This window comes from Crotalus tigris, unplaced genomic scaffold (assembly GCF_016545835.1).
Source record: "Crotalus tigris isolate CLP2741 ecotype Arizona unplaced genomic scaffold, ASM1654583v1 scf7180000019504.1669754, whole genome shotgun sequence".
Lineage (NCBI taxonomy): Eukaryota > Metazoa > Chordata > Lepidosauria > Squamata > Viperidae > Crotalus > Crotalus tigris.
In genome coordinates this window covers 828,076-851,019 of record NW_024097569.1, presented here as the reverse complement: position 1 = coordinate 851,019, position 22,944 = coordinate 828,076, and the positions used below count along the sequence as shown (strand labels likewise).

General features: G+C 43.0%; 2 protein-coding genes across 3 annotated transcripts; both read left to right on the top strand.

Moving 5' to 3' along the window:
- Positions 1-178: 178 nt before the first annotated feature.
- Positions 179-9,413, top strand: LOC120316889 (fatty acid-binding protein, liver). Its single transcript, XM_039363034.1, has 4 exons — positions 179-2,325; positions 4,999-5,171; positions 6,490-6,579; positions 9,284-9,413. Exons 1-4 carry the CDS (start codon positions 2,259-2,261, stop codon positions 9,332-9,334), a joined length of 381 nt encoding a protein of 126 aa, XP_039218968.1. The 5' UTR covers positions 179-2,258; the 3' UTR covers positions 9,335-9,413.
- Positions 9,414-13,630: 4,217 nt separating this feature from the next.
- LOC120316890 (interferon alpha-inducible protein 27-like protein 2A) lies at positions 13,631-21,711 on the top strand. Of its 2 annotated transcripts, none has more exons than XM_039363035.1 (5): positions 13,631-13,737; positions 13,990-14,009; positions 14,651-14,680; positions 16,333-16,494; positions 21,154-21,711. In XM_039363035.1, the coding sequence occupies exons 2-5, from the start codon at positions 14,006-14,008 to the stop codon at positions 21,225-21,227; spliced, it is 270 nt and encodes an 89-aa protein (XP_039218969.1). In that variant the 5' UTR covers positions 13,631-13,737; positions 13,990-14,005; the 3' UTR covers positions 21,228-21,711. The 2 variants fall into 2 exon arrangements, with proteins under 2 accessions (XP_039218969.1, XP_039218970.1); XM_039363036.1 differs by having other exon boundaries at positions 13,658-13,693.
- The last annotated feature ends 1,233 nt before the right edge of the window (positions 21,712-22,944 follow it).

Genomic DNA, 22,944 nt, shown 5'->3' with positions numbered 1-22,944 from the left:
TGTGTCTGAAATGGTATAGGGTGTCCTGCCTGAGCAGGGGGTTGGACTCGATGACCTTCAAGGTCCCTTCCAACTTTATTATTATTATTATAAATATGGATTAATAGACTACAACTGTTTTTGCGCAACAGGATTTCTTTCCTTTCTTTCTTTCTTTCTTTCTTTCTTTCTTTCTTTCTTTCTCTCACAAATTTATATAGCCGCCCAACTCTTACATAGCTGGCTCCAGGCAGCTTATAACATTTTTAAAAATATCCTCCCTCCCTCCCACGGCAGCAACAACACAATCAAATCAGCCACTCGATTGCCTCCATCTCTGTTCATGGTCCCTGGACCCACTAAAAGCCCAGGAGAAGCAACAGGAGGATGGGAACAACTGTATCTCAGGAGGAATGATGTTCCACAAAGAATGGTCCTTCACCGTAAAGGCCCTTTTTCATGGTCCCAGAAGATGATAATCTATAATCGATGGGCTCCGTAACATGCCCTGCCTTCCCATCCTGGTGGGCCGGGTAGATATAATAGGACAGAGGCTTTGCCCAAATAAACTGATTCGGAGCTCAGCATGATGGTCTCATTCATTATGCTAAGGGAATTGTTGGCTAGGTAAGAATACCCGGTGTTAAGAACCCAATGTCCGCACTCAAGAAAGACAAAACTCTTTATTTCTATACAGAATAAGAGAAGGTGTTAATTGCTCATTGTTTTCTAAATATTCTCACAGGAAAGAAATGGAAAGTCAGAAGAATGTTGGCTGATTTTACAGTAGTTTCATGGATGGATATCTAGAAAGTTGGCTGAAGTGGCTCAGCTATGACCAGGTACAAATTGAGTAATGCCCTGTCAAATAAGGTTGCCGCATATTCATCCTGCTGAAGTTACCCAACATTGGTGTCTAGCTGATGAGTCATCACTATGATTTGTCTCTCAGCCAGAATGCTTAAGCATCAGCTGCCAGGTCTTTTGTGCCTTTCTCTCTTCTCTTCTTGCACAAATCTACCAATAATTGCAGACTTGACAGTTGTATTGCCACCTCCTGTGAATTGAACCCAGCTTCAAAGATGTCCACACTGCATTCGTGGCAAAAAAAAATTGAAACTGTTGCACTGCTCGTCTCTATAATTTATTTTCCCCATTTTACATCACTACACTACAGTCCTTGGATTTTCTAGTGGTCTCTTCAAATACTCTTCAAGTACTAGAACAGGGGTCTTCAAACTTGGCAACTTTAAGACTTATGGACTTCAACTCCCAGAATTCCTCAGCCAGCCCAGTAAGGGTTCAGTGTGAGTATGTGGTGTGGCTACAGGAAAACTGACAGCTACTTTAAGAAAAGTGTGAGTGAAATAATCCCATCCAGGAAATATTGTTTGGTAGTAACCTTTTTTTCCCCTCTAGTAGCTAAGTTCACACATCATCTACACTATGTTGATATGGCCATGGTTTCTTTCATAATCACAATTGCTATGTTCAAATGTTGTGATATACTTTACAAACTGCCATGGCTGCGTTCATGCATGATTAATCAGAACCCATCTAACCACATTATTGTTTAATTTGTTCTTGGGTTCAACTGAATGTTTTTTTTTTACTCTGTCAATTGGGGTTTATCCAATAAGCCATACTTAAGCATTATGAATGCATAAGTTTGGCTTATTGAAAAATTCAGCATTATGAATAAACCCAGTCAGATACTTAGTCCCTATTTTTCTTCACAGCCCTGATGGCCCGTTTAATTTAACCTGATACTGACATTTTATTCAGGTTTCACCTGTTGACATGCTTTATATTCTGAATTAGTTCAACTCTTGATAAATGTGATTCTATGGGATTTAGCCAATGTGACCAACCATTAATTAATTAATTCACAAGATAAACAAGCCAAAGAGCTGCTTTTTCAGGGTCAGAAATATGGGGAAGCCTCAATTCGAAATAGAAATAGACTGATGTGGTTTTCAGATATAAAATTTAGAAGTAGAAATAAGAGGGGTTTTTTTCCTTACAGATGATAACTTGAACTTGACCATGGAATTCAGCAAATAATATTCTTCTATGGAGTCTGCCAAAGCTTTTTCTGGCATGATGAACGAGAGGTTACTCTCACAAAGTACAAATGGAAGATTAATGATTGATGGCTCAAGAGTGCACAGCTCAGATTTGGGCAGAGCAAAGAATTTCCCTTCTGTATAAAGGCAACCAGCACCAGGAGATGCCCCATTGGCCTTTCCCAATCAGAAGCATCCAGCGGCATTGCCAACATGGCATTTGATGGTACCTGGCAAGTCTACACCCAAGAAAAGTACGAAGACTTCCTGAAAGCAATTGGTAAGCTACAGCCTTTTTTTTTTTCCAAAACGAACAGGATCTCTGAAGCAGAATCTGAGGTTTTTAGTGGAGACCTGATTTAATTTTGTCCTCTGGGTAAGAGGAAAACTGAAAAGCTAAGCAACCTACAATGAGGAGCAAAACAGTTGTTTAGGGCAGGGCTTTTCAACCTTTTCACCCATTGTACCACTTTTAGGATATGACAACATCCGAGTACCACCAGTCGCCTAGCAAGGTGTCCAAAACTCGATGACTAAAAAAAAAGAAAGGAAAAAAGTGATAAAGTACAGGTAGTCCTCAACTTACAACAGTTCACTTAGTGACTGTTCGAAGATACAATGGCACTGAAAAAAGTGCCCCCCAAGCCACAGCCGAGCAAGACACCTGCCTGCCTGCCCGGCGGTGCTCTTCCTCCTGTCCGAGGTTTTCATTGTTGTGAGCATTTCTGTTGAGGATTGGCAGGGGGGGTGGGGTGGGGTGTTTGGTTTGTATTCCCCCCTGTCTGCTGGGTGGTTGCAGCAGGTTTTGGTCCCTTCACATGACCCTGGGACACTGTGACCATCATAAATATGAATCAGTTGCCAAGCATCTGAATGTAAATCACAAGACCCTGGAGATGTTGCAACATTTCAGCTGATCAGCACTTCTTCTGGGCTCAGCAGAAGCGCCAGGATCAGCGCCAGGCTCCAGCTGGAGCCTGGCACTGATCCTGGCGCTTCTGCTGAGCCCTGACAGCCCTGCAGCTCCAGCCATCTCTCGCTCAGGCTTGTGCGGTGCTGCCACTGGTTCAGTTCATTCCCCTCCACCGTTACCACTTTTCTAGAATGTCACGTACCACCTGCCAGGTGCCAATGTACCACAGGTGGTACCTGTACCACTGGTTGAAAAGCCCTGGTTTAGGGTAGTCCTACAGTACAGTTACTCAAACTCAAGGAGGAAGGACTGGTCCTTACCTGTAGCTAGATAGTGTTTCTCATCCTTGGCAATTTTAACATGTGTGGACCTGACTGGCTGGGAAATTCTGGGAGTTGAAGACCATGTCTAAAAATGGTCAAAATTGGGAAACATTGGGCTGAAGGATATGAATACGGGTGTAATTTTGTTAAATCTGGGATGAAAAGTCTAAGAAGTCATGGCTACAATTTCAGTTATTTACAGTGGTGTTCACAGAATGTCCAGACATGTAAAATGGCATCAAGACAATGCAATCAAAGCCTTGCCCACGTTTTAGCTGCTTTGCACAAATAAAACCCTTACATTCCTTTGTGATCATAGGAGGTGTTTTTAATTCCATCTTGAGAATACCACTGAGTATTTGGATTTTGTACAGTAAACATCCCCCTGGCAGTCAGTTTCGTTTAGCAGTAAAGAGGCTGGATGTGGAACAGGAAACTGAAGTTCTAGTTAAGCTGAGTCATAGATACCAACTAAGTGACTTTGGGGCAGTCTTCTTCTTTCAGCCCTAGAAAGATGGCAACAGCTAACTACTTTCAAAATGTTGCCCAAAACGAGTCAAAGGGCTGTACACACATACACTGTTCTACCTTTTTCCTTTGTAAACATCTCATACACTCTAACAGAATAACTAAGCTTCAATGTATGGCCTCTATTTGTCCTGGCTATGCTGTATAGGGCAGAGGTGTCCAATCTTAGCAACTTTAAGACTTGTGGACTTAATTCTCCAACCATTTCAACTGCTCTTTTCCTGCAAACCTCAGAATCTTTATTTTTAACAAAGATAGCGTGATTCTTCATCTGACACACAATTCAGGTATGGAAGCTGTCCTTAAGGGAGGTGCTAGGGAGAGCACTGGTTAATTGGCATTACCAGATGAGCAGAAGAAGACTATAAGCTCCGTAACTTGTCTTTAAAGGTTTGAACAACTACCAAAGGAAAGCAGGAGTTTGAAGGAGTCATTTAGAGCAATGTTTCTCAACCTTGGCAATCTTCAAATTTGTGGACCAGCTTCAAGTATTCTCTGGCCAACAGCGGTCTCCTTTCAGTCAGCTGGTGACTTCTAAAGATATCCCTGCAACATTATTGACAATAAAATGGAAGTGTTGCACTGTTCTCCTCTGAGATTCCCACTACCATCCAGACATTTCATACCGGTCTGGTCTACAGTTGTTGAATTTTCTGGTGGTCTCCTATTCAAGTATCGGAAGAATGCTGAGGGCCCGTTTGACGTACTGATTAAGGAAAATGGGAATTCTCAGGGCTGAATTCCAGACATTTTGCCCTGGTTGAGAAATATTGATTTACAGCATCTATTTTTAAGCTCTAAGATGCTCAAAGGCTCAATGATCTCCTGCACAGACCCACACATTTTCTCTCTCTGCATGCTGTGTCCATGTGATGGTTTTCCTCCACACCTGAAATCCATATCAAAAGGGTGTAGGAAGAAACCCCAAATACTGAAAAAGCTCTTGAAATTATGTATTCACCGATGATTTTCCCTTCATTGAATGAAAAATCTTTATCTGCCTAGTTATTTGGCATGAACTCACCTTGAAATGTGTCATTTGACCCTGTTGTCCTCCATGCCTTTTCCATATCTCTCAGCCCTTGGTCTTATCCAACACAGCTTTTTTTTTTAAATCCTCTGCATCTATGATCATTAATTTCAGTGCCTTTGGCTTCAGAAATTACATCCTCTTTCCCACCTTCCTCAGCCCTGTCAGATGATATCATTAAAACTGCCAAAGACATCAAGCCCATTACTGAAATCCGTCAGACCGGGAATACTTTTGTGATCACCTCGAAAACCCCCAACAAGTCTGTTACAAACACGTTCACGCTGGGAAAAGAAGCAGACATGACTACCATGGATGGGAAAAAAGTCAAGGTGAGCCCAGACTCAACTCTTTGACCTTTTGTTGTATACTGCCCAGAGTCTCTCTCTGAGAGAGATGGTCAGTTAAAAAATATGAAAGTTGGATGGATGGATGGATGGATGGATGGATGGATGGATGGATGGATGGATGAACAAATGTCTCCTTGCCTTGAAAATCTTAAGGCTAACTATGAAGACTCCAAACCTGAAACCAGCCATCTTAGATTTTTTTTTATGATTTTTTGGACAGACTGTAGGAAATCACATGAAGTATTAATACCACTTTACAATGCCTTGGTAAGGTCACACTTGGAATATTGCATCCAGTTTTGGTCACCACGATGTAAAAAAGATGTTGAGACTCTAGTCTAGAAAGAGTACAGAGAAGAGCAACAAAGATGATTAGGGGACTGGAGGCTAAAACATATAAGGAACAGTTGCTGGAATTGGGTATGTCTAGTTTAATGAAGAGAAGGATGAGGGGGGACATGATAGCAGTGTTTCAATATCTCAGGGATTGCCACAAAGAAGAGGGAGTCAAGCTCTTCTCCAAAGCCCCTGAGGAAAGGACAAGAAACAACAGATGGAAACTAATCAAGGCGAGAAGCAACCTAGAATTAAGGAGAAACTTCCTGACAGTTAGAACAATTAATCAGTGGAACAACCTGCCTCCAGAAGCGGTGAATACTCCAACACTGGGAGTTTTCAAGAAGAGACTAGACAGCCATTTGTCCGAAATGGTATAGGGTTTCCTGCCTGAGCAGGGGGTTGGACTAGATGACCTCCAAGGTCCCTTCCAACCTCTTATTATTATTATTATTATTATTATTACTATTAATATTATTATTATTATTATTATTATTATTATTATTATTATTAAATGTCTATGGAGATTCTCAATCATCCAGGTCATGGTCAAAGGTACTTTTTCCAAAACACACCTGGACTTCCTTGCTTTTTTCCTTTGAAAATATTTTGCTTCTTTTCCAAGTTAGAACTGAAAAAACTTCTTGGATGGGAAGCAAAATGTTTTCAAAGGGAACAAAATCAAGAAAGTTCAGTTGCTTTTTGGAAAAAGCACTCTGGGAACAACTGCAGGAAGTCTTTTCTGCTGAAATCCATGGCAAAATATCTCTGCATTTTATTAACAAGATTGTAACTGCAGCACAATTCTCTTTTTTTTTCCCCTTGATTTTTTTTTTTTTTATAACATTATCTTTCCAGCTTTTGGTGGCTTGGACCTAGTTGTTTTGCTGCCCTCTTTTTTTAAACTCTCTTTCTGTTTCTTGCTGTTTGATCCATGTTCGGTAATGGTTTCATTGTTTTACAGTGCACAGTAAATCTCACTGATGGAAAATTAATAGCCAAGTCAGACAAATTCATCCACGAGCAACAAATTGTAGGCAATGAAATGGTGGAGGTAAGTCAATGTTCATAGTTTATAGTTTAATAGACAGGAAGAACAAAAAAATTCATTTCCTCCAGGAAGGTAAGGTTCAGTTGATTCAAATGCCTGTGTTTCGCTGGCACAGCCATAGAGAATAGGGAACCACAGTTTCTTCAATTAACGCAGTTCTCTCAGTCTGCATGATATACAAGCTGAGATTTTACCACACACTAGGCTGAAATGTGCTGGAGAACAATGGTAACACTCTCTTGCGCCTGCAGGAAGAATGAAGCCAATCCAGACAGTTCACTGGAAGCACAAATTGTAAAGTTTAAACTTAGATCACCGTTTCTCAACCATGCCAACTTTAAGACCTATGTACTTCAACTGCCAGAATTACGGGAGTTGAAGTACACAGCTCTTAAAGTTTGCCATGGTTGGAAAACTCTGGCTTAGATGTTACAGATTTGTTGTTGTTGTTGTTAGTTGCAAAGTCGTGTCTGACCCATCACGACCCCATGGACAATGTTCCTCCAGGCCTTCCTGTCCTCTACCATCTTCTGGAGTCCATTTGAAGCTCACGCCTACTGCTTCAGTGACTCCATCCAGCCACTTCCTTCTCTCTCATCCCCTTCTTGCCCTCCATCTTTCCCAGCATCAGGCTCTTCTCCAGTGAGTCCTTCCTTCTCATTAGGTGGCCAAAGGACTTGAGTTTCAACTCCAGGATCTGGCCTTCTAAACAGCAGTCAGGGTTGATCTCCTCTAGGACTGACCGGTTGGATCGCCTTGCAGTCCAGGGGACTCGCAGGAGTCTTCTCCAGCACCAGAGTTCAAAGGCCTCAATTCTTTGGTGCTCAGCCTTTCTTCCAACTTTCAAACCATACATTGCAACTGGGGAAACCATGGCCTTGACTATGCACACTTTTGTTGGCAGGGTGATGTCTCTGCTTTTTAGCATGCTGTCTAGATTTGCCATAGCTTTCCTCCCCGGGAGCAAGCATCTTTTAATTTCTTGGCTGCAGTTCCCATCTGTGTTGATGTTGGAGCCCAGGAAGAGAATACAAGTCAAAGAATTGTTGGTGGTTGTGAATTGGAAAAAGCAAAGGCAATTTAAAAAATGGCTAAATACTCTCTGTCCCCAAACAGACCAGATCAGGAAGGCTAAAATTACCTGCATTGACATTGGCTATAATAACAGAATCTTGCAAGTCCATTCTATCTCTGCCTTCTTTCATTTTAATGAAACAGGGAAGTATCTGCACAGTCACTTGCAGACATAATCCTGTTATTCTGGTTTTAGAATAGTTTGGGTAAGCATTCTTGCAGATTTCCAGCCAAGTCAACTTCCTTATTTTTTACGCTTAAGCATGCAAGAAAACTGCATGGTGTATTCACACAGGCATCAGGAGCTGAGGTCAACTTAAAGGGATTTACTAGCTATAAAACAACCAACCACCATTACTTGTAAATTGTAACCTCCCCCTATACAGGTGACCCTCTCTCTTTTTTTCTTTTAATTAATCCAAGACGACCTCTAAGATAGGTAAAAATAGTGTTCAAAAGTAAAAGGGGTGGGGCACAAAAAAAAATAGTGGAAACTAATCGTGGAGAGAACCAACCTAGAAATAAGGAGAAATTTCCTGACAATTAATCAGTGGAACAGCTTGTCTTCAGAAGTTGTGGGTGCACCATCATTGGAGGCTTTTAAGAAGCGATTGGACAGCATTTGTCTGAAATGGGATAGGGCAGTGGTGGCGAACCTTTTAGAGACCGAGTGCCCAAACTGCAACCCAAATCCCACTTATATCTCGCCGGGTGCTGGGTAGGCGTGGCTATGGTGGAAATGGCAGGCTGGGTGGGCGTGGCCAGGGTGGGCGTGGCCAACTCTATGTTCCTCTGGCGGGTGGGGCAGTGGGCAGGAGGGCATCTTGCTCAGCAGTGGGGGGACATGGAGGGGAGGCTCCTGAGCCCCGCAGTTCTTCCGAGGGGGGGAGGAGGGGCTGTGCTGGGATTGGGGCTCCTCGTGCCTTCCGCTTCCGGCCTGCACTCTTCTGCTGAAAATGCCGCAGCTCCACTTGCCTGGCAGGGCAGGGACATGCTCGCGCATGGGGACGCACATAGGGCTGCTGCCTCTGTGCCTGCTTCCGCCGAAAGTTGCTCCCTTTATAGACTCTCACCTATTCCCAGACTGCGTATGTGCAGCTCTACAGAAAGCTGTGCATGCACAGAGAGGAGGAGGGAGCAGGTCGGCCCAGCAATGGCTCACGTGCCACCAGAGACGGCGCCGCGTGCCACCTGTGGCACGCATACCATAGGTTCGCCACCACGGGGATAGGGTCTCCCGTTTAAACAGGGGTTTGGACTACGGTAGAAGACCTCCAACGTTCCTTCCAACTCTTGTTATTCTGTTAAAAAGAGAAAAAAACAAAAGTAAAGATTTTTAGCATCTATGTTTGTTTGATGTAAAAGGAAGGACCCTGGAGAAATTTTGTTACTGAAATTAAGAAACAGAAATAAGAGTAGAATTCTTAAATAAATACAATTCCTGTGTTTTATCCAGCAATGCGGTTACTGTACCTTTTCAAATGCCATTGATTCAAAGGAATATTCGTTTTCCTCCCAGTTCTCCAATTTGAAAGAGCTATGCTTGAGATGAAATATATTTTCACATCCCTACAGAAGCTTTCCATTGGCTAATTTAATTCCAAAGACCTCTATTTTCATTTCTCTCCCACAGACTATCTCCTGCGGCTCCGCCACATTCACACGAAGGAGCAAGAAGATTTAAAAAAGAAGAAGAAGAGGACTTTATTATCTTTTTGTAGGTGCTTTTGTACATGAGAAATAAAAAAAAAAAATTCACTGTCCGTATCAGTTTGTGTTTCCTTTTATTCAAAAACAACAGATTTTAGGATGACTGGGCTTGCCCATTCATTCATTTTGATGCAGTATTGAAGAAAATGTAGTAAAAGGCTGGGGCAAACGTATTTATTATTTTTATTTTATCTTATTCGTTTAGATACAATATGGAAGAAAAAGTAGTAAAGGTGTATTTATTGATGCGTTTATCATCTTACTAAATAATTTATTTGTTTACATATTTAAATCAGGGCTTTTCAACCTTTTCACCCATTGTACCACTTTTATGATATGGCAACATCCGAGTACCACCAGTCGCCTAGCAAGGTGTCAAAAACTCGATGACCAAAAAAAAAGGAAAAAAATGATAAAGTACAGGTAGTCCTCGACTTACAACAGTTCGCTTGGTGACTGTTCGAAGTTACAATAGCACTGAAAAAAGTGCCCCCCAAACCACAGCCGAGCAAGACACCTGCCTGCCTGCCCGGCGGCGCTCTTCCTCCTGTCCGAGGTTTTCATTGTTGTGAGCATTTCTGTTGAGGATTGGCAGTGGGCGGGGGTGGGGGGGGTGTTTGGTTTTTATTCCCCCCGTCCGCTGGGTGGTTGCAGCAGGTTTTGATCACTTCACAAGACCCTGGGACACTGTGACCGTCATAGATATGAATCAGTTGCCAAGCATTTGAATGTAAATCATAAGATCCTGGAGATGCTGCAACATTCCAGCTGATCGGCGCTTCTTCTGGGCTCACCAGAAGCACCAGGATCAGTGCCGAGCTCCAGATGGAGCTTGGCACTGATCCTAGCGCTTCCGCTGAGCCCTGACAGCCTTGCAGCTCCAGCCATCTCTCGCTCAGGCTTGTGCGGTGCTGCCGCCGGTTCAGCTCATTCCCCTCCCCCACTACCACTTTTCTAGGATGGTCGCATACCACCTGCAAGGTGCCAATGTACCACAGGTGGTACCCGTACCACTGGTTGAAAAGCCCTGATTTAAATAATTGATACGGCCATCCCCATCTCAGAACTGGGAGTGCAGTTGAGAGGTAGCCACACATCTGTAGCAAACCACAATGGCACCAAAAGGACAATCCACATGCTGTGAGATCATCATACAAATACCACTATTAAGTACCTGCATTGCAGCATCACATGTTAATACATAAATCGCAGCACACATGGGTGTCCATCTGCTCCTTTCCCTTTGCACTGCAGAAGGTCCAGAAATTATTTCACACAAAACTAGCCAGGTATACCTGGAAGGTTATTGTTAAAAAAGGTAAGAAGATGGAGTTTTGATGGCATCATTGCAGCTTCACCTTCTTGGCCAAACTTTGAGGGTCCTTCTGGAACAAAGATATCTCCATTCAGCCTTTTGTAGAATAAACATGTCCTGGTGACTTCATTTCCAGGTGGGGCCTGTCGGAAACTCACACACACACACACACACACACACACCATTTTTCTACCACCTGAGTGATGAGGTTCAGGTCCATTCTTCTATTCATTTAGGACACAGGTTAAGAGTCTCCTGAATTTTATTAAAGGTCTCCAGCATCTTGGTCTTGGTTAGACCCACAAGGACACGGGAATGTTGTTCCCATGTGAAAGACCCTGCCTGCGCATACTTAAAGACAAACTTAATTTAACACAAGGAATTTCAAATGGGGCAGTTGTGTTAGGAAATTCACACCTGGACCTTTACAAATCTTTCTAAGCAGGTGGAAAACCCCTGAAAGTTCTTGCAGAAGGAACATCTGTCCGGTGTCTTTCTGCTTTTGCATTCCATCACCCTGATCTCAACCCATGTGTCTAGTCAGTAGACTTTTACAAGCCCTGGCATTCAACCGGGGCTACTAAATGCCAGATTGGCTTGCATAAGGCCGCCTCCATCTGTGATTTAATGTACTACTGAGACCTGCCTGGGTCCAGAAGCAGAAGATGTGTTCCCCTTTGGGGAATGGGCCAAAGGAGGTCCTCTATTCGACCCATTCCTTAGGTAGACTCATTTACCTGGGCAGCAAAACAGTGTAATCAAAGCCCCACTCTTTTTTAAAAAACGTCTGTTATACTGCCTGCTTCAGTTGCAGAGCAGCATTGAAAAAAGTGGCTGATGACCATTTTTCACATTTACAACCATTGCAGCATCCCCACGGTCATGTGATCAAAATGGGGACATTTGGCAATGCAATGATGGTTGTATTGTTCCGGGGTCAGCTTTTGTGAACTTCTGATAAGTAAAGTCAATGGGGAAGCCAGATTCACTTAACAACTGGGGCAAGAAATGTTGTAAAATGAGGCAAAACTCACTTAACAAATGTTTCACTTAGCAGCATAAATTTTGGGGTCAGTTGTGGTCGTTTTGCAGCTAGTGATGCTGTTCAAGTTCTGAGGTTTTGCTTGATAAAAAAATACAGAAAACCAGAAGTTTCCCTTTAAGCTTTATGTTTTTATTCAGCTGAACAAAGACGAATGAGAAGAAATCTTTATATTTACTCTTTCCAATTACATAAGCAATCCACCCAGCAAAGCTGATACATATAAGGTAAAGATTTTACCCAGTATGTCTGGCATGCTGTAGATAAGAAGGGAGAAAGCAGAAGTAAATAAACATGTTTCCTTTGGAATGTTTCTATCATACGTTCCCGGGTGGGTTAGGACATTGGCTGTTTTCCTTGCTGTCCTTTTATGATCCTGCATCCATGATTCTGCAAGTGCCCAAAAGACAGCAGGGCCATCTGCACATATTCACAATTGATACTTCCTATGCTATCTCCTAATTCCAGGTCAACAGTTGTGTGGCACTGATAGTTGTTAAACAATTATCCATACACCACTGTGTATATCCTTCTGAATAGTGCCCATGTGATTGGCATTTTACATAAGGTTTCTGTTTATTATCTGAACTTTGCAGTTCAGCATTATATAAATCCAACAGCCCTGTGACAGATATAATAATAATAATAACAACAACAACAACAAAGTAGCAACAATGGTGCATTGGAAGATCTGCAAAAAATATCATTTGCCTGTAAGCAAAAACTGGTGGGATCATAAAATAGAGAAAGTCATAGAAAATTATAAAATTAAACTGCTCTGGGACTTAAGAATTCAAACAGACAAGCACCTGCAACATAACACCCCAGACTTAACAATTGTCGATAAGAAAGACAAAAAAGTCTGGATAGTGGATGTGGCAGTGCCTGGAGAGAGCAGAATAGAAGAGAAAGAACTGGAGAAGATAACAAAATACAAAGACCTACAAATAGAAATAGAAAGACTGTGGCCAAAGCAAGCAAGGGTAGTACCAATAGTCATAGGCGCCTTGGGTGCAATCCCAAAACAACTGGAGCACCACTTGAACACCATTGGCATTGACAAATTCGCTATTAGTCAATTGCAAAAGGCAGCCTTATTAGGAACTGCTTCCATCCTGCGACGATATCTGTAATACCATCAAACCTCCACATCTGCCTATCCCAGGTCCTGGGTAAGGACTTGATAGGTAGACAAAATGCCAAATCCAGTCTGAACATCTGGCTGACTGTGCGATGATCAATAATAATAATAATAATAATAAAGTTGGGAGGGACCTTGGAGGTCATCAAGTCCAACTCCCTGCTCAGGCAGGTAACCCTACACCATTTCGGACAAATGGCTGTCCAGTTTCTTCTTAAAAACTTCCAGATGAAGATTACCATCCATTAGCAAGTGGTCAGTGTTGTGTCCTGAGCCTGCTAGAGGAGAAAGCAGGCTCAGAATTATTGCAAATGGTCCCAGGCAAACCAAAAGCTGCCCGGGACCAGACAGGGTGACGCCAGCATTGTGCGCATGCGCAAGGCGGGAAAATGGTCAGTTCCTATTGGTTCACACTGTCTGGGTCTCAGGCCCTATAAAAGGCCTGCGAGCCTTTTGCTGTTTGCTTGGTTGTAGGAGAAGAGTAATAAAGAGCTTGTTGTTTCACCATGTGTCTTCTTCAATTGCCTACGAATGGGAAACACAACAGTCAGGATGCTGTCACTTCCTCATCGGTTGCCATGAACTTACAGAGAAGTCCTTGATCCTTTTCCTCTACTGGGAAATCGAAATTAAAATGCTACTTGGGAAATCAAAACCTAAAACTAAGATATAAGGGCTGGGTCAGTATTTAATGGCTGGATGGTCTATCATGGAAACGAAACCAGAATTATCTGCAATGCTATTGGATATCTGTCATTAGCCATGCCCACTGTGGAAATGTTTTTAAGCCAGTGTACAGGGTAGGTTTTGATAAGAGGAGTATCAGCTGGCTTTAGTAAGAATAACCTGCTTCTTTTTCCTCTACTATTCATTTACAAGGTACCAGGCAGTTTGGGTTTCCTTTTGGGTTACAGACTGTTTTGAGCATAGAGTGGGAAATCAGTAGTTCTCGGCTGGCTTAGGGAAAATATGTTCAGATTCGGTGACTAGGCTGCCTAGAACATAGTAATGGCTGGAAACTTCAGTTCTGGAGATAATGGTTGAATGGACTTCAAGGCATTGGGTCAGCAGTCAGAGGTTGTTAGCTATAGAATATATTTTCTTACCAGAGTTTCTGCTTTTTACTTGCAGGGGCATCGACAAGAGGATGGGTAAGAAATAAGTCCAATTGATTTTCTAGTCATAAAGATGTTGTCAACCTTGCATGATATAGTTACAATGGCTGTGTTCACTTGGCCATGTAAAAGGGAAAATTAACACTTCACATCAGAGGCAACCTTGGTAGGGGGTGTCTGAGTGTGGGAAGTGTGTGTGTGTGTGTGTGTGCATGTCAGCAGAGCCCAACTTCTTTTTACCCGCATGATGTTATGGAAAAATTCAATCTTTCTTTTACAACAGTCTATTTATTTATTGCTCTATAATATATAATGCAAACACACAAAAGAAAATAGTAGGAAAATAGGGGAGGGAAAAGGGAAAGGAAAAATGTGGGGCAGAGGGGAAAAGAGAAAGAAAAGGTGTTGACTTCTGACTCCCTTTGATGCAATAGCATAACATCAAACCTCAACTTTTTACTTTTACATAATAAAATAAAATTGCCATTTCTATAACAACAAACTTATTCGTTTTTTCTACTTCAAGCACAAAGTCCAGAAGCGGTTTCCAAAAAATCCGGTCTTTCTTTTGCAACATTGAGAAGTGTTAAATTTGACTTTCCTTGGCAATGCAAATCTTTTACTTGAAGCTTAGTATATATGTCAAAAATCTGACCGGCACATATCTATTCCCTTAGGTTTGCTAACAGGGGCTGCCCTTGGACTTGGTAAGTTGTTTCTCTATATCGCTTAATGGATTGTCATCATATTGGTGGGAGAATTTTGCATTAGCGGAGCAGTTCTTAGTACAAACAAGATGTTTAATTTGGGAAAAGAGAACTCTAGATTTGGTGGCGCTTCCTAGTGCTGATGGAACTTGAGCAGGATCATCCTTTTTTTTTCTAGCTTTTAAGAAGCACACGCATCAAGAACCTGTAATACCCAAGTAATTGTTACTATTAACAAAAATGATTTGAAGATCCATAGGGAGGTTGGAAGCTTCAGCAATAAGGGCAGTCTTCAATCTGTACCAGAGATGGGCAATGGTTGCAACAGTTTGTGTGAAAAACGGTCATGTCGCTTTTTTCATTGCCATTTTAACAAGTGGTAGTAAGTGGAGGCCTGCCTGCATATGCTCCTTTTTTCCCACATGGATTCCTATATTCTATACAGTGCCATATCGTCAGTGTGTCATTAATGTTCACAGAGCACAACACTGAGAAACAGCTTTGTTTTTTGTTGAAGGATTAGTTAGCTACCTTCTGTGAGTAAAACCACTACTGGGCTAGGTTGTACCTGTTTCTGTTTAGACCAGGGGTAGGCAACCATGGCCCCTTCATGACTTGTGGACTTCAACTCCCAGAATTCCTAAGCCAGCATGGCTCAGCTTGGAAACCTCTCCCTTTCCCCTCAGCATGGCTGGCTCAGGAATTCTGGGAGTTGAAGTCCACGAGTCATAAAAGAGCTGGGTTAGACCTTAAGGGACATATAGGCAAGTGAAGTAATTTAGAAAGCCAATGAAGTGATTAAAACATCGGATTGCTTTAAGGCAGTGGTTCTCAACCTTTTTAATGCCGCGACCCCCAACTGGTCGTAAGTCGAGGACTACCCAACTGGTCGTAAGTCGAGGACTACCCAACCGGTCATAAGTCGAGGACTTTCCCTGCCTGGGAGCGCCGCGCATGCGCGGTGCCGCCCCCTGTGCCAGCCAAGGCGTAGCTGGCAAGCGGCAGAGACAGCGCAGGCTGACTACCGGCTGGGCCACCAGCTGGCCCAGCCCAAGGGAGGTAAGGCACCCACCGGGCCCCACGTGCGCCAGCAACCCTCCCTGCGCCCACCAGCCTCCCACCTCCCACCCCTGGCCCTCTTTTACTTACATTTTTAGTAGTTGCTCAGCAGGGAGGGGTGGAAACTTCCAGACAGCTCGCCTTCGCTGCAGACAACTTGCAGCACCGTTTGCAGAATGGGACTTTTGGCGGGCTCAGCAGGCAGAGACAGCCTGGACAATTCCTATTGGCTTTTGAAAGCTAATAGAATTAGACTCTATTCAAGAGAGTCTATTCTATTGGCTTTCAAAAGCCAATAGAATAAAAGGGAATAGCACAGCTAAGGAAAAGGGGGAAAAAATGGCAGACTGCGTTGTTCGGCGACCCCCGTAAAATGGTCATTCGACCCCAAATGGGGTCCCACCCACAGGTTGAGAACCGCTGCTTTAAGGAGACATGCATTCCCTTTGACCATGCAACTGATTGAATGGCTGGTGAGAAATAAGGTGTGGAAAGAAAAATTGGCAGAAAATGCAGTAAATAAACCAGTGATATGAATTTATCTCAGGTCTGGGTTATGTCTGTGCAGCAGTAACTAACAGCATGCTTTTCAGGGGCTGCAGCTATCGGTGCCCCGCTCATGCTGAGTGCCGTGGGGTTCACAGCTGTCGGCATTGCTGCTGGATCACTGGCAGCGAAGATGATGTCAGCCGCAGCCATCGCCAGCGGGGGTGGTGTGGCCGCTGGAAGCCTCGTTGCCCTGGGGCAATCCGCTGGTCAGTATCACTTTTCAGTTTTTTGCCCTGTTGCCGCAAAACCTGTAGTGGCTCAGCCATTTATTATGCCATAGCCTTTTACCAGCCTGTTGTGATTTTGAAAAAATGATGCCTATATGCTTGTGGGAAGGTGCCAACGGGAACACAGAAGCTGAATGTTATTGCTTTAGATCAGGGATGTCAAACTCAATTTCATTGAGGGCCGCATCAGCATTGTGGTTGCCCTTGGGGGGGTGGATGGGGTGGGTGCAGCCTATTGGGTGGGCGTGGCCAGCTCTACATCGTTCGCATCAAGGGTGCCCGTGGGGGCCTGGGCAGGAGTGGGACAGATCTGAGGGTCTCCGGCAGAAAGGGGTGGGACCGGGGCAAGTGCCAAGGCATGATCCACTGGAGGAGCCTCACTGCTTGCTGAAATTCCTTCCCTGGAGCCCATCAAGCCGGATATGTGAAGTAGGCGAGGGCCATTTGCTGGCCACTTCCAGGCAATGGTCCATTTCTTCATTCCTCACAAAGGGTGACACCTCCCCAGCATGCACCCAGGGGGCTGGGCCAACGCGGCAGGGGCTGGTTCCTCGCTGTTTCCAGACGGCCTTGTGGAGCTAAGACTGAATGTGTTTCAGCATAGATGGCCACCACAAAATTGTATATTGGCTCCCAGCTGGCCTGGGCCAGGGCCAAGGCAGTGGGGGCCGTTCCCTCACTGTTTCCAGGATGGCTTCGCGGGCCACATGAAACCACTTCGCGGGCCGCATCCGGCCCCCGGGCCTCATGTTTGACATGTCTGCTTTATATCGTTTTAATAAGAGGAAATGTCAGCCTGGTATGCTACAACATGCCTTTCTCTCTCATGGATGGGCAACCTGCTTTCCCAGGACCATGTGTGACCCACAATACTCTTTGTGGGGACTCAGCTGACTTTGCATAATTGGTATCAGTGGACGACAGTTTCTTATTGCTCCATGGTGGGAAACCCTAATGTAAGTCCTAAAATGGCAATTGATGGGTTGATCTGTGCCTTCAAATCAGTCCTGACTCCTGGTTACTACCTGGGCAAGTCCCTGCAGTTTTCTAGGCAACATTTATCAACAGGAACCAAAAATGGACAGGGAGGCTCTCCACTCTTGCCTGGTCATCTCCTGTTTGGACTATTGCAATGCGCTCTATAGGGGCTACCTTTGAAAGTACCTGCAAGCTTCAGCTGGTGCAGAATGCAACCACGTGGGATGACACGTAACACTTTTGCTCCACGGTGCCAGTGGGTGCAATGAATGCCAGTTTCCCTCCAGGTCCAATTCAAGATGTCAGCTATGGTCTTTAAAGCCCTCCATGGCCTGGGGCCAAGCTATCTACAAAACCCTCTTTGTCCCATTACGTCTGCCTGTCAATCAAGCAGGGAACCTATGTTGCAGACCCTGTCAGTTAAAGAATTCCAACTGACAGCGTTTAGGAAGAGAGCCTTCTCTGTCATTGCCCCTGCCCTATGGAATACTTTCCCACCAGAAGTGAGACAGGTGTCCAATTCTGAAGTCTTGCACAAGTAGCCCAGTTGTTGTTGTTAGTTGCGAAGTCGTGTCCAACCCATCGCGACCCCATGGACAATGTTCCTCCAGGCCTTCCTGTCCTCTACCATCTTCTGGAGTCCATTTCAGCTCACGCCTGCTGCTTCAGTGACCACATCCAGCCACCTCATTCTCTGTCATCCCATTCTTCTCTTGCCCTCCATCTTTCCCAGCATCAGGCTCTTCTCCAGTGAGTCCTTCCTTCTCATTAGGTGGTCAAAGTATTTGAGTTTCAACTTCAGGATCTGGCCTTCTAAAGAGCAATGGGGGTTGATCTCCTCTAGGACTGACCGGTTTGATTGCCTTGCAGTCCAGGGGACTCGCAGTAGCCCAGAGGAGTATACAACTATGGGGCTGGTTGGCACCTTGACAGCCCTCCCTTCAACTTTTATTTTTAAGTGTTTTAAATTGCCTCTTTTATATTTTTAATTTTTATATATTGTTCTTATATTTTAATATTTTATTGTACACTGCCCAGAATTCTTCTGTGAGGGAAATGGCCACTTTAAAAATGTGAGAAATAAAATAAATTTTTTGGAAAAGGCTGCCTTCTTTTTAGGGTTAATAGAGGGACTGGCCCAAAGATCTAAATCAGGATTAGAACTCAGGGCCCCCAATTTCTGTCTTGGTCTCTTAACCATTATACCCCACTGGCTCTTTAAACGGCTCAAGTACAAGGACGCTCAGGTTCCTAGCCAGCCACCTTGGTAGATTCACCCTTCCACAGTATGTAGCTTTCAAATAAGGGATGTGCAAAATAGAGAAAATGTTTTGTTGGAACTCAGATCCAAAGACTGAACTGTGCAAGGTCTGTCAAGCTGCTCCATGCCAGCCATAATTGGGCAGAAATAAAGATGTTCCACATTACCACTAGAAATAGTTTGGAGCGTTTTGGCCAAGGAAAAAAACTGAGATTCAGAATCCTAGATGGCAGTACCCAGATATAAAAGACAATTAACTGAGTTTTAAAAAAGGCTTGGGACAAACACATATCATCTGACAAAAATTAAAAATAAAATAATAAAAATGACATAAAAATAGTAAATAATAAATTCATTAATTAAAAAGAAAAAACTCAAAGTGCAATAATGAATTTATTATTTACTATTTTTATATCATTTTTATTATTTTATTTTTAGTTTTTGTCAGCTAAGTCTTTTTCTTCTGAGTTTTGCTTGTTAACCCTTTGCTGCCATCTAGTGGTGGTTGTCCAAATCTGAGCCCGAAATTTCTGTTGCTAAATGAGACATTTGTTAAGTGAGTTTTGTCCTATTTTACCTTTCTTGCCACAGTAGTTAACTGAATCGCTGCCGTTGTTAAGGTAGCAACATAGTTGTTAAGTGAACCGGATTTCCCTATTCTTGTACTTGTCAGAATGTCGCAAAAGGTGACTCTGGGGATGCTGCAATGGCCGTGTGAAAAATGGTCGTAAATCACTTTTTCGATGCATTGTAACTCTGAACAGTCACTAAGTGAATTGTTGTTGAGGACTACCTATACTGTAGCAGTTGTTGTTGTTGTTAGTTGCGAAGTCATGTCTGACCCATCACGACCCCATGGACAACGTTCCTCCAGGCCTTCCTGTCCTCTACCATCTTCTGGAGTCCCTTTAAGCTCACGCCTCCTGCTTCAGTGACTCCATCCAGCCACCTCATTCTCTGTCGTCCCCTTCTTCTATTGCCCTCCATCTTTCCCAGCATCAGGCTCTTCTCCAGTGAGTCCTTCCTTCTCATTAGGTGGCCAAAGTACTTGAGTTTCAACTTCAGGATCTGGCCTTCTAAAGAGCAGTCAGGGTTGATCTCCTCTAGGACTGACCGGTTTGATCGCCTTTGATCACTGTAGCATTAGCACCAGGATTCCCGTTTTCTTTGGAAGAACATACATACGTTCTTACTGAAAGGACACAATGAAAGGGAGGTTGGTGTTGTGTTTCGGATTTCTCACAAGACACTTCCCTTTCAAAAATCAATTACTTCCAGGGGTTTTTGAAGGGTGTAGTCCAAAAGATCAAGATGGTGGCTACGATGGTACAAATGAAGCTCTGCACGGTTTTTTGTGTATCTGGTTTTGCAGATACACAATTAGTTTCTTGAGGCCAGATGAACATCCTTGCAAAAAATATTACATTGATTCGACAAGAGGGTTATTTTTTAAAAAAATATATTTTCAAATACACCTCTCTCTTCTTCTAAACCTAATTGGATTGTTTCTCTCCATTCCAATATTTAAAGACCTGCCTGCATTTACGTTTTCTGTTTTTCCTGGAAGCAAAACAAATGGCAGTTTCTACTTGACCAAATGAACATTTGGAGGAAGGTGAGAGGACAAGAAAAAACTACTCAGAATAGAGGCCCCACCTTTTAAACATGAAACATTTCTCTTTGCCCAGCTACCCATTTAATCCTCCAATGCAGTATACAGTACTAATAGTATGCAAAACCAATAAGTAATTATAGGACATACATTCTTGAAGAACACAGAATATACAGGTCAAATCACCAAGTGCAAAGTAGCTTTTGAAGTTAAATATATAAAGCATCAACAGTGTTCAAGGATGAATAGACGATATGTCCATATGACTATTTTAACAGGTGAACAGAGTATTTTGCATTTTAAAATGTGTTCTGAACAAGAGTACAAGAGAATGAACTTTACACAGACTAAGACTGAATGATAGTCGAAGAGCTATCCAAAACCAAGGTATCAGTGCCAAACTTTTGAAAAAAAATGTAACAATAATTAAGCAATGTTGAGTTTAGCTGTTTTTATCCTGCTGAATGTGAAGTTTGAGTGCCTTGAAAATAAAGACTTAACGAGCATATACACAGAGAAACTCAAAATCAGTAAGAACTAAAAATGTACAGGGTGCACTTACCTATGTACTTAAGCAGATAATAAAAAGATCAATGTGTAATTATACTATTTGCATTTACAGTACTTCTATACTGTATGTGTGGCTTATTTTCCCTAACTCAATTTGCATAAGATCTTACTTAAGTCTCCATGATATAACATTATTGTTTTCAGATACTTGTAGGACATTTGATAAGTTGTTTTTCATCTTCCTAATTCTGTTACCTGTTTTTGTTTTTCACCCTAGGGATGGCAGGCCTTGGTGTCGCTACCAAAGCGGCGATAACTGCCGCTGGTGCAGTGGTGGGGCTTCTGGTGTAAGAAATATCTGCAAAGGAGTTCACGACGTCATTTAGAAGAGCAGACCTTAAATACACATCTGTGAACTAAGAAGCTTATTTGCTGATCAAATCTGAATAAAATTTCACAAGTCTCTTCTTTCAATTGGATGATTATACATACATAAAGCTCCTAGCACTTAAATAAAGAAGCATTTGACACTCTCTGTTATAAACTATATAGTTAGGGGTGGCTTTTAAAAAAAATCGTTGGCATTTGAAATGTATTGGAGCTTGCTTTTTGTAAAGGAAAAATGGCATCTCTTGGTCATATTAAACTTGGGTTTTCTTTTATTTTATTTACACTTGGATATTGGGACCTTCTCAGGCTTTTGAAAGGGGTTTTGTTGCAATTAAGAGTTGAGATGTGGAACGCCAAATATTATATATATTAATTATTCTTAAAATCCCTGAGCTTTGTGTAGACTTTTTGCAGATTAACTAGATTAAAGATGTTACTTATTTGACTTCTCTGTTTATTAAGTAGACACAATGACTCCAAACAAGGATTTTCAGTTAAAAATCCACAATTTAACCCCCATCTCATAGTGGGGGCAACAGAGTCAAACAAGCAAATTGATAGGCTCTGAATGGGTTCCTCAAGCCTGCTAACAAAACCATTATAAAATGTGGCCATGTGACTGTGGGATTTGTGATAATGGATGGAAACTAACCAACGAGAGAAGCAATTAAGGAGAAACTTCCTGACAGTTAGAACAATTAACCAGTGGAACAACCTGCCTCCAGAAGCAGCGAATGCTCCAACACTGGAAGTTTTTAAGAAGAGACTGGACAGCCATTTGTCTGAAATGGTGTAGGGTTTCCTGCCTGAGCAGGGGGTTGGACTAGATGACCTCCAAGATCCCTTCCAACTTCATTATTATTATTACCTTGCAGTAGGAGGGTGCCTTATAAAGTAGATGATAGAGATAGGGAGAGAGGGAAGGAGAGGGGGAGAAAGGGAGGGAGATTTCAAGTCCTTCTGGAAAAACAACAAGATGGGAGCCAGTCTTCTCTCTGCCGGAATGGTGGTCCAAAAAGAGGGAGCCATCACACAGAAGCCCTTTTCCCAAATCCCACTATCTCCATCCTATATCCAAACCAGAATCCCAACCGAAAGGGATCCACATTATCCATTTCAGGGATAGGTAACCTCGGCTCTTTTATGACTCATGGACTTCAACTCCCAGAATTCCTGAGCCAGCTATGCTGGCTCAGGAATTCTGGGAGTTGAAGTCCATGAGTCATAAAAGAACCAAGGTTGCCTACCCGTGATCCATTTCTTCCAGCATCCTCTGGGGCTGCAATGCAATCTCGGCCCAGAGCAAAAAACGTGTTTTCCTTAAGTTTTTTTTTTTTTTAAAAGAGACCTATACTTAAAAGTGCCAATATCCCCTTTTAAAATGCTAACGACGACGCCTTAAAACCCCAGGCAACATCACCACGTCTGAAAGCGAATGTTATTTTTTTTTTTTTTTTACAAAACGCAGCCCAACAAACCAAACGGCCAAGAACGTTCCCCAAAGACGCGTTTTCACATTCTCTTCTTTCTGCATTTCCTTCCTCCCCCCCAAAAAAAAATCTCTCTCCACAACCAGGCCCGACCCTGGCCCGCGCCCCAAAGGCGGCAAAGCACGGTCGGACCCGACCGCGCAGGCGCGCCCACGACCGGAAAGTGCTCGTCAAACAACGCGAGACCT